The sequence below is a fragment of the Labrus mixtus genome, chromosome 4 (genome assembly GCF_963584025.1).
Source record: "Labrus mixtus chromosome 4, fLabMix1.1, whole genome shotgun sequence".
Classification (NCBI taxonomy): Eukaryota; Metazoa; Chordata; class Actinopteri; order Labriformes; family Labridae; genus Labrus; species Labrus mixtus.
Genome location: NC_083615.1, coordinates 16,827,975 through 16,839,225, shown reverse-complemented (window position 1 = coordinate 16,839,225; position 11,251 = coordinate 16,827,975). Strand labels below are relative to the sequence as shown.

General features: G+C 42.5%; 1 protein-coding gene across 1 annotated transcript; it reads left to right on the top strand.

Moving 5' to 3' along the window:
* Positions 1 to 318: 318 nt before the first annotated feature.
* On the top strand, positions 319 to 5,910 carry LOC132972953 (cytosolic 5'-nucleotidase 1B). Its single transcript, XM_061036115.1, has 6 exons — positions 319 to 514; positions 1,364 to 1,477; positions 2,249 to 2,384; positions 3,030 to 3,152; positions 3,505 to 3,638; positions 3,716 to 5,910. Exons 1-6 carry the CDS (start codon positions 479 to 481, stop codon positions 3,959 to 3,961), a joined length of 789 nt encoding a protein of 262 aa, XP_060892098.1. The 5' UTR covers positions 319 to 478; the 3' UTR covers positions 3,962 to 5,910.
* Positions 5,911 to 11,251: the final 5,341 nt, after the last annotated feature.

The window sequence follows — 11,251 nt, the reverse complement described above, 5'->3', positions numbered from 1 at the left end:
TTTGAAAGTTGTACTGCAGAGAATCAACTTATCAGTTCAATATGTAGAAAATGCATGTGATATCAAAAAAAAAATTATGTTTTCATAAAGATGTGCGTTCAAGTTACCAAAAAGCGTGGGAATTTATAAAACGGGTGCCCAAAACAGTAAGTCACCTTATGGGCTCCGTAGTTATCATAATAAAGAGCTGTGAATGTTACCAAGGCTGCAGCTTTAGAAAGCCTTTATACTATCCCTTCAACTAACCAACATAAGAAAAGTCATCTCGACTCGTTCTCCAAGAAGAGTCGGCTCTTCGTGTCGACTCGTTCGTGATCGGCACATCAGGCGGAACCCGAACAGGCAGTTCTCTGTTTCTGGGGGCAATATGAAGTAAGTTTGATAGGAGTTTCCGTGGAAGTATTTGGAAACATACCGGTGGATTTCCCTGTTGAAACCTGCAGATTATATCCAGCAGAGTTTCAGCGGAGAGGAGGACATGGCCTCCACCATCCAGAACACCGACGTAAAACAGGTAAGGGACTCACCTCGGGGGTGTTTTGCAGGGCTATCTCAACCCAAGAGACAAGTGGCAGAACTTACAACATAGACAACACCCATGAACTTCTGACCATAATAGGACTTCTTTAAAATGTATATATTTTTAAAGCCTGCAGTCTATCGTTCTGACGCACAATAGAAAGTCCATCCTGTATTTTGCAGCATTTCTTCGTGTGTTTTTTCCCTCTACACTATTGTCTATTGTGGAGTACACTTATTGTACTATCATGACAAACTTAACTTCATAGTGGAAAAAACTACAGTGCATACCATTTAAAAGTTGCATTCATAAATGTAAAATATGTACTATAGCTGAAATAACTTGTGCCGAATTTGTCAGTGAGTCATAATGATTAAAATGACGCCTGAAGTTGTTATTTTGATTGGGAAGTTTGATCACTTATTAGGGTTTAAAAGCTTAACTTGCATATTTTGCAAGGGGTATCGGCATGCAAAAATCTGAGTCCATAAGGTGCGACTTGTGGTAAAGTTCAACAGAATCTGGATGCAGAGCACACTCTTTCCCAGAACAGACAAAACATGTCAATTAAATTAGTATTTAAATACAGATTTTTTTTGGTGCGATCAAATTGGTTAAATCATGGAGTAATGGAGTCAAGTGCCGTGTTGAACTCCAAATTCAGTACTTTTTATCGTACTGTAAGCAGACATCCATGTTGGTCCTGTTTTGGTCTTCAAATGATTTCACATTGGTGCTTCAATGGTTCTCTGATGGTTCGGCGTTGGTTTTATGTCCTGTCTTATTTAAATGTCTCAAACAAAAGTGCAGATGAAGATTCACGTTGTGTGTCCCACGCTGCAGAAAGATGCTGATCGGGCGGTGGTTGTGGCCGTGACGTCCCGTGAAGTGTTTAAAAATGGACCCGATGATGGCGGTGAAATATTGGAAATAGACGAGTCTCACCTGCTGCTGAAGGTCAGAGTCAAAATGTAAAAAGACGTCAATCCATCAAAGTCTGTATTTCAAGCTGATGTATGATATTTCTGTGTCCTGTGAAGCTCTTTTATTGGTCATATACCTTATGAAAACACAGCAACGAGCCATCACCTTTTCACCAGATCACATAATTCTCAATTATCTTACCAGCCCATCCCAATGTAATGCCCTGTTCTCTTTAGTAGCTTGGTGTTACCACCAGTGGCAATTCTAGAGTCTGTTGGGGCCCTAGGCAAAAAATCATTAGACATTCAGTGGTGAAAAAGTCAGCAAGACACAAATATTAAAGATGGATTTCAACATCAATCATTTCAACAACTAAAAGCAGAATAGAGTGCATTATGCATGAGTGCTCTCTGAGAGTCTCCTGCATGATCTGGATAAAAACGAAAGACATTTTAACTTCAGTGAGCAACCGGAGAGAGGGAGACGGGGAGGACTCTGCTGCTTGTGCTGACCTTTAGAGATGGTTATTTATCGTTTTAACGCTATAAAATCTGCACTGCAGCCGTTAGTGATGATATTATCAGGAGCTATCCTTCTCTCTTTGTGGTAAAAAATTACAATTGTGTAGTCTCTCCCATCTTTTCTGTGCACATGTGTTGTCAGACAATAATTAAAGCTTGTCTCTTAATAAAGCCTGTCCCATTATTATGACTCCATCCTACGAACATCATCCAGCTGCTACAAGGACCAACAAGAGAATCAATCCACATCTAAAGATAAACTCTTATGTCTTCCTGTTTTCAGTTACTGCACCGAGTTAATGAACGTTTGGAGGAGGAAAATCCTGAAGAGCCTCTCCTGTTTGATGTCATCCTGATCACCACGGACAGCCAGCGGCAGCAGCAGAGCTCCCGCATCATCAGCAGCACGAAACATTACGGTAATTTCGCTCTGAATAGAAAGCATTACAGCAGCACCACCAGACAGCATGTTGATTAAATATTTAAGCTACCACTACAAAAAGCCTCACTCATTGTGGTCATTTTGCCTTGACCGTTATCAGCTGTAAAGACGAGATGTGATTTAAATGTAACCAGCAGAAACAGAGATAAATGTAATACAAACATAACATATAAACATTTTAACTTGTACCAGAGTGTCACCGAACATATTTACTTTCTTTAACTATATCAGCAGTCTCACACATTACAGTCATTTAACTTCACCGTCAACAGCTGCAAGGATATCATGCTAATTTGACCCTAAACAGTATCAGCTGAAACCACACTCCCAGGGCAGCTGTGGCTCAGTTGGTAGAGTCGGTCGTCTCTCAACCGTAAGGTCAAGGGTTCCATCCCCAGCTCCTGCAGCAACATGTCCGACGTGTCCTTGGGAAAGACACTTAACCCCAAGTGGCTCCCGCTGCAATGAAAGGGATTAGTTACTTCTGAAGGTCACTTTACATCGCAAACTCTACCATCAGTGTGTGAATGTGACTTTACATCAGCAGCACTGACAGCTGATCAGTTTGCATCCTCGTCGATGACCGTGTTGACTTCCTGTCACGACGCTGCTCTGTTCTCAGGTCTTGAAATCAGCAGGTTCTGTTTCGCCAGCGAGGACGATTTCGCCGAGGGTTTGCAGAAAAATAACGTGCAGCTCTTCTTGACGACAGACAGGAACGAGGCGTCGCAGGCAGCGCAGAAAGGTAAAGGCGGCGTTTTTATCCTTTCTGTCTTTAATGAACTCGAGACGCACCCAGCGCTCCCACGGGGGGGGGGGGGGGGGGGGGGGGGGAGATATAAGATAACAACCACAGAAGAAGAAAACCAGAAGGAGCACATAAAGGAGTTTGGAGATCATCACAGCAGAATGATTTATCACCATATAGCGTGAATGTGTAGGTGTAAAAGCGCTTTGAGTAGTCAGAAGACCAGAAAAGAACGATACAAGCTCATGTCTATTTACCATTTCAAAAACTGTGAAGTTGAACCAGAATGCATCATAGAGTAATAATTATTGATAACACATTGAGAGGTGTCCGGTGCTCTTCGGTCCAGGTGTTCTCTCGGCGCTGCTGGACCAGCGGGTAGCGTTCTCTCCGTCAGACCAGCTCAGAGTAATGTTCTGTGAGGACGCTGTCATCCAGCCTGACTCTGGACATACGCCGGCGAGCACCGAACGGGCCGTTCAGGTACACTGTGGATAAATGCACATCACTTTTCAACTCGTGCTGAGGACCTTCATTTTCTTTATTCTCTCCGTCTGCAGAGTTTCGCGGCTCAGATGGGTGAGATGAGGCGGAGGTTCAGGCTGAGCGACAGCCCTCTCAGCTTCATCCTGGTGACGCTGCACGGCGGCAGGGACCGCTGCGCCGACTCCCTGCTGACGCTACGCTCCAGCGGTCTGAGCGTGGACGAGGCGTACTGCCTGGCCGGGGCGCCTCGAGGTCCAATCCTGTCGGTGCTGCAGCCTCACTTCATGATCAGCATCAGCTCCAGTGGCCTGGAGAAGTGATGACATGACGACAGGACGTCATGATGTCTCATGATCTCACAAAGAACATCGCTGTAAGTGTGTCCCAAATCAGGTGCTGCATCCTTCAGAAGGCGAATTACAAGACAGGTAATGTCACAGAGGCGTGTTACCGGCTGTCCTATGTCCAAGGCTACTTCAAATTTGACCAAATAGCCGTCCTACTTTTTCATGGCCCGATGAATCTGGAGATCCATTGCATGCCAATACAAAGGAGCTGGCAGACTCAAAGCAGCCAATAATAATGTAATGGATTTCATCTCAATCAAAAGCTCCCAATTAGTTATGTTAACCAGTTCTGGTACAGCTGTTGAGGTTGCTAAGAGACAGGAGCTGAGCTTGGTAACAAAAGTGTAGGACAGCTGGTGACGCTGACAGTCTTATTTCAGTTTGGGTTAGCCTGTGAAGGATGCTTCCTCTGAACTGAGACACAGCTTCTGTCTTTAAAAACAAGCTGCCAAATATGAAACTGGAAGTTTAACAGCTCATCCAACAAATCTTCTCCGCTCATTGAGCAATAAGTGTACCAAAGTGAGGCCCCGCCCACCACAGAAACTAAAACCACAGGATTTGTCATTGTTACACTTCAGGAGTCTCTTCAGATCATGAACCTTTGAGGTGCAAAATTACATTATGAGATGTTAAATAATCAGAAGACGCAAATAAGTAACTGTGCAATGGAACAATTTAAGGAAAACCAATTATGTCACAAACAAAAGGAAATATGAGCTTTCACTTAAACACTGTTATTGTTGGACATTTGTCCCTTAAAGGTGACAATTTCAACCAGTTGAAAAAAGTCTCAGAGCTCCTCAAAACATGTGTGTGAAGTTTCTTGTTCTAAATCCACTCTGATCCTGTATTTGATCATGCCTATGAACCCCTCTATTTCAGCCCTGCTCAGAACAGACTGTTTCTGTGTCTGTACCTTTAAATATGTAAATGAGATGTTTCTGACCACGCCCCCCTCTCTGGAAGGGCTTGGGTGTACTCGGTCTTTCTTGCGCCATGTCCTATTGTTTACAATGAGAAGGCAGACTCAGAGGGCAGAACAAACACCTAGCTGTGGGAGTGTCACCCACCTGGGGGAGGGGTTACTGCCCTTTGTGATGTCATGAAGGGAAAATCTCCAAACAGCCTGTTTGAGCACACATTTTCTGAAAAGTGGAGCAGGCAAAAGACGGAGAGGATGAACTTTTCTCATCATTGGGGGGTTTGTAGACAGACTTGGGACACATATTAGAGTTAGAAAAACATGGTGAAGTGTATTTTGCATATGTGACCTTGAAAACATTTAACATTAAAGTGGGCCTACAGTAATGGAGTCCAAATAAATTCTCCTTCCACTTGAAGGCCATAATTTGTAAAGCAAAAAACTTGTGGGAACACTACATGTATTCATTGTTAAAAAAAGATATATCTTGAAGACTAAAGACACATATTAGTGTTAGAGAAACATGGTGAGCTGTATTTAGCATGATATGTTACTTTAAAGCTGTTAACAGGGTCTGTTAGTCTTCTATAGCTGTGTCAATCTAACCAATCCTAAGGTTTAATTTTTCTGTTACTTTCTGGTTACCTGCAGCACCTGTTTGTTTGTTTACTCTGCTACTACTGCTCTTTTTCTTACTTTTAGCACAGTTCCAAAAACCTTCAACTCCTTAAATCCACTTCACGTGTCTCGTCCATGTGGTAGACGATGTGGTAGTTGTGAGCGAGTGTTTGTTGACTTTTTTTTTTTTTCTTCTGAGAACTGTATGAAAAAGTGTATATGGTCAGTGAGATGTATATCCTGTAAAAAAAAAAAGCTTGATATCATGTGAGCACAAGTTAAATCTTAAGTGAGAGGGTTTTCTCACATCTGTGGTCTTAAGATGTGGTTTTAGAAGAAAATCATTATATTAAATATTAAAAGGGAAAGTGGAAATATTGCCATTATGAGTGTTTTTTTTAATTCTGTAGTGTGACGAATGCCTGCAGGTGGCAGCAGAGAGCTTTAGTGAATAACCCATGTAGAGAGGCAGTAAGTCTACAACAATAAACTACATAGACGTCCATAGTACTGGTATTTAATAAGGTTGCAGAAGTCCTTGAAGGTATTCCAAGGGTCCTTCAGAAAGTTCCTGTATTCTTTAGGAGGGTTACAGAGGTCATTGAAAAGGCTCCATTGATCCTTTGGGATGACTCCAATGATCCTGAGGAAGTTTTCAGGATGCAGTGTGATGTCTATTTCCCATCATTGTAACACTGAACAGAAAAAGAAGAGCTGCAGCTGGAGAGTCGATCGGGATGACACGGAGACATGAGGTTCTCCTGTACTGCTACATGTGAAAGAGGTCCTTGAGAAGACTCCAGGGCTCCTAGCAGTCCTATGGGAGTTACAGGGGTCCTCCAGATTTTTCCATGATTCCATGAAGAGACTCGAGCAGTCCTTTGAGAGGTCTTTTAAAGGGCTCCCATCATCCTTGGAAAGGCTTGCCAAACAAGATTTTTCCAGGTTGCCTTAAGTTGTTTTCAGGGAAATTGTGATTCAGTAAATGGTAAATGGACTTGAGCTCCTGCATCTTATCCCATCTCCCCCTATCCCATTATTCTTAACAAGTATACAGTCTTTTACCCGCTCTTTTGTAAAGCATCTAAAGATAACACTTGATATGAATTGGCGCTTTACCAACAATGATTGATTGAAATCAAAATAACTTTTGATCAAATTACTGAAACCACATGTTGGTACCAGGTGTTAACAGGGTCCCAGGCCACCTGCGTATGTAGGCTGATAGCGTTTAGGCCATCCACTTGTGATCCAGTCACTCCGAGATGGATGTTAATCAGTGTCGATTCTAGAGTCTGTTGGGGCCCTAAGAAAAAATTCATTAGGGGGCCCCTCCAGCCTGCATTCATCACCAATATGTCTACCAGTTTTTCTGACGCTTATTCGTCTTCGTCTTTCTTTTTTCACTCCCAGACAGATAATTCCTCTTCATTTTTCTTCCACCACTTTCATTGACAGATGAAGTAAATAAGTAAAAATGCATGCCACGCTAAGCAGGGCAATGAGAGGGAGTGCTGTCAGCTGGTGCCCACTTAGGGAGGTATCCTACTGTCATTGCAAAATTTGCACATTTTGAGCCACTGCTGTTGTTTAAAGAGGACATATCCTCCTTTTCCACCTTTTCAAACATTCCCCTGTGGTCTAAATGAAACATCTGTGCTGTGCTTTGGTCAAAATATAACATGACTCAAGCACCAGAGGAGGTTTGTGACCCTGTATAAACCAGCTCTCTCAGAACGCTCTGTTTTGGTGTGTGTGTCTCTTTAAATGCACTGACCCCCCCTGAGTTTCCCCCGTAGACATCACTCCTTTATAACGAGAATAAAAATGGCTAATCTGCACAAAAGTTTGGGGATTCTTTTTTAACCAGAATCCCACTGTGACATCACAAGGAAGCACATTAGAAACGGAGCATTTTTCTCTGTGTTGTAAGACTTATGCAGACCACAAACAAAGGACTGGATGGGTTTATTTCACATTTTGTGGGTCGGTAGAGACTCAGGTTACCCAAATAAATGTTCAGAAACACTGTAGAAGCAGACAGGGCCAGGGTGTTTCCAGAAGAGCCTGCAGGTTAATCAGTTTTCTCCAAGACTCTGAGCTGAATTTGAAGGAAAAGTCTTGTCAGTCGTCTGAAACAGCCCGTTGTGATTATCCTTTAGTCTGGAGGTCATTGAACTAAAAGTGGTTCCAATAGTTTCTAAACAGGTCCAAGTCATCTTTGGCCCAGTCCCAAACCCAACACTCTTGTGGGGTTTGTTTGTGAGTGTTTCGTGCTGTCCCACTGTCTCATCATTAAGTGAACGAGAGCTCTGATGACACAGAGTTACACACGTTCTGTGACTTTCTATTCCACTGTGCGGTTCTTTGCAAACTTGGAGACGTGAAGGACGTGATCGTCCAGCTCCCCCATAAATGTCAACAAATGTTTGTATATTAAAGCAGTAGTTTAGTAGTTTGCTTAAAATAAATAAACACTGACATGTAAGACAAACATTTACATACCGGCGGTGATGTATCCCATTCCTCATTTTCTAAACAATTCTTGCCTGACAACAGACAGGTTGGTGTCCCACGAGGTTTGACTGACATCACTGCTCAGGTGATCCATCAGCACAGCAGACAGCACGGACTGAAAATAAAAAAAGAAGATAAGAGAGGGCTGACGGTGACCACCGTTTTGGAAGGACAGGCAACAGATACACGGGTTCATAGAAGAATCAAAGATGTCAAGTGGAAAAAGACGTGGAAAGAAAGGAGTCCTTAAAGTTCAGGATCTGGGAAGAACTGCGTCACAAGTTATTTACCGCTGAGGAAAAGTGAACAACTTTGTGTAATTGATAAAGTGGTCTGAAGATCCTGAGGAACCTTATTTCAAAGTAAAAGCTGGGTTAAATTCAAACAGCAAGTAAAGTACTCATCTTAAAACAGTACAACATTTCAAAATAAAAGCCTAACACTTTTTCATAATACAAAAATATAGAATTTCAAATTTGGGTTTAAAAAATGCAATTAATCGCAATTAACTATTGAAATTTTGCGACTAGTCAATTTTAGCATTTGACAGCCCTGTTCAAAATCAATAACTTTGCAGGAGATTTCTTCTATCAATCTCATATTTGTAATAAAGTTATAAAATAAATAATAAAAATATTTATAGTGAAAATGTTACTAACAACAACAACTCATGGAGTCCCGTTGTGTTGTAATAAGACTTCATTATACTTTCCCACCAGTAAATATTTCTGTTATTTAAAATATTGGACCTGTCTCTCTCTCTGGATTAGCTCTGACATTTTTACATAAAAATGTCTAGACTTCTAAAAGTTTCACCTGAAAGAAGAGGTTCCCATGGCTGCATCATGTCACTGGACCTCTGCTCGTTATTCCTGATTTTCAGTGTTCAGTTTTCAAGCTGCTAGAGAGTGATTCTTGACTCACTGACTGAAAACAGCGGCTGACTCTCGAGAAACACCATAGCTTGAATCTGTTTCATCATTCATACGTCTGATGAACGACAAACATAGAGCGGAGGAGACGAGCAGTCGGTCTGCCCGAGCTGTCTCCTTCAAGGATTTATTGACCTCCATCACTCTCAGGACTATTTCTAGCCTTCTGTTGACAACTTGGTTAATTGATTATATTTAACCATATCTATTAATACATTTCCAGTGGAGGGTTTCATGGGAGTCGAAGATGTAAAAGTGGTTCAACTGGAAGTCAAAAAACAATTGATAGGAGCACAGACTGTAAATATTAAAAGATGAAGCCTGAGTGATTTCACCCATCTGTTCCTGCAGGGGGCTCTGGAGGCTCATCAGCAGCAGCCGTCATGTTGGAAATCCTGTCTCAGTCTAACCTTCAATCAACCTAACGACAGGCTGAGAGCTGGAACTGAGGTGGGTTTTAAGCCTCTTGATGAACCATTACAGCGCGCCCACCTGTCGATCATGTCAGCTACACACCGATAACACATATCATTCATAAAATCGAAACCGAGCCGTTTACAAAAATTCACCCCCCGTACAGTGTGTGCCCATGATGACAATAACTAATCAGACCTATTTCGTTTTTATACCAGGCTGTAAACATGTTTAGTTATGCTGTACAAAACGTTTTTTTTTCCTGGTGTGTGTATGTGACTTCTGGTGTTCCTGCAGTCAGCCTCTAGTGGACACTCGAAGAACTGCAGGATTTTGCACTTCCGCACTGACTTCATTTTTCTAGACGGAGGTTTCTAGGAGGTTGCAGCTTGTATAGGACACATTTTAAAGACACACTTTCTATCAATCAATCTTTATTAGTATAGCGGCAATTCATAACAAATGTTATCTCAAGACACTTTGTTATATTATCTACAAAGACTCAACTGTGCTTTCTTATGATGTAAACATGGACGTAGTCTCAGTGCAGTCATCTGTTGGGCGTTCTGAAGCTGATCAATGGAGGTCGTCATTGAGGGAGCCGTTGTTTAGTGCGTGTATGATTATGAATTGTATTTCAATGGTTTGGTTTATATGTTTATTTTTTACTTAATAGCACACTAGATGGTGATAATAGGTTTTGACCTCAGGGGTCTTGGCGTTTAATCCTTATATTTAATGTGTGTTTAGCTCAGCAGAAGGGGCGGGGCTTCAATACTGTGAGTCTCGCTCCAGATTACATCACCGACACAATATGTCTGCAACATAAAACAAAGACGTTTAAAAAGCGCTTCACTGACTTCATGACACTCCTTTTTTTTTCAGGGACAGAATCGTGACCCACTAAGAAGGCTCCACGACCCACTTTTGGGACCCAACCCACCAATTGAGAACCACTGGTCTATCTTACAGTCTACGTTAAAGGCCTGTTGTATGACAAATGATAGTGCTGTTTCAACTTTTGTACAGTGATTGGGTATCAAAGAACAACAACAAGAAGTGGTTTATAGTTTGTGATTTTATTCTGCCTCGGCTGACGTGATGAAGTCCAGATATTGACACTGAACAGCAGCAGAGGATACCCGCAGGTTTCTGTCTGAGGGGGGGATTCCTCCTCTCTGCCCCTGTGGCCCTCTGCTCAGACTTACCCGTCACTCCACACTGCAAGAAGTCTCACACCAACAAACTTTTTTCTTCAAGTCTCTTTCTATGCAGCTGTCACTCTGAAACGTGTTAATACCAGACACTTTGGATTAAAGAGCCCATATTATGCCCTTTTTGGGGTTCGTATATTTAATCTATGTACCTACTTTTGTACGTTCACAATAGCTAAAGTCTGAAAAAAGTGTCTGTTTTCATGTACTGCTCCTTCTTGCTCCCTCTACGCTCTGAGTCCGTCAGCTACGCTCTGCTGAGCCCCCACTGTTAGACCCCACCTGGGCCAAGTCTGCTCTGATTGGTCTGCCGATCCGCTCTGTCGTTATTGGTCAGTTGCTCAGCACGGTTCTCGGAAATGTCCCGCCTCTTTTACCATATTGGGAATGCAGCCACTGGCTCCGTCCGAGGGGAGCATAAACATTAGCACTTTAGCACTACTGTGCTACCGCAGGCTACGGCATATCGTGGGCGTGCTACAGAAGTTAACGGGCGTGCAACATGAGCTGCAGGGCTTGCCACAACGAGCCAATGAGCTTAGATCAGTGATCTCACACTGACAATGACGCCGCACTGACAATTTTTTATCGAGGGGGGCTAGAACCGAGAGTTACATGCAGCTAATGCTACAGCTAACAGGAG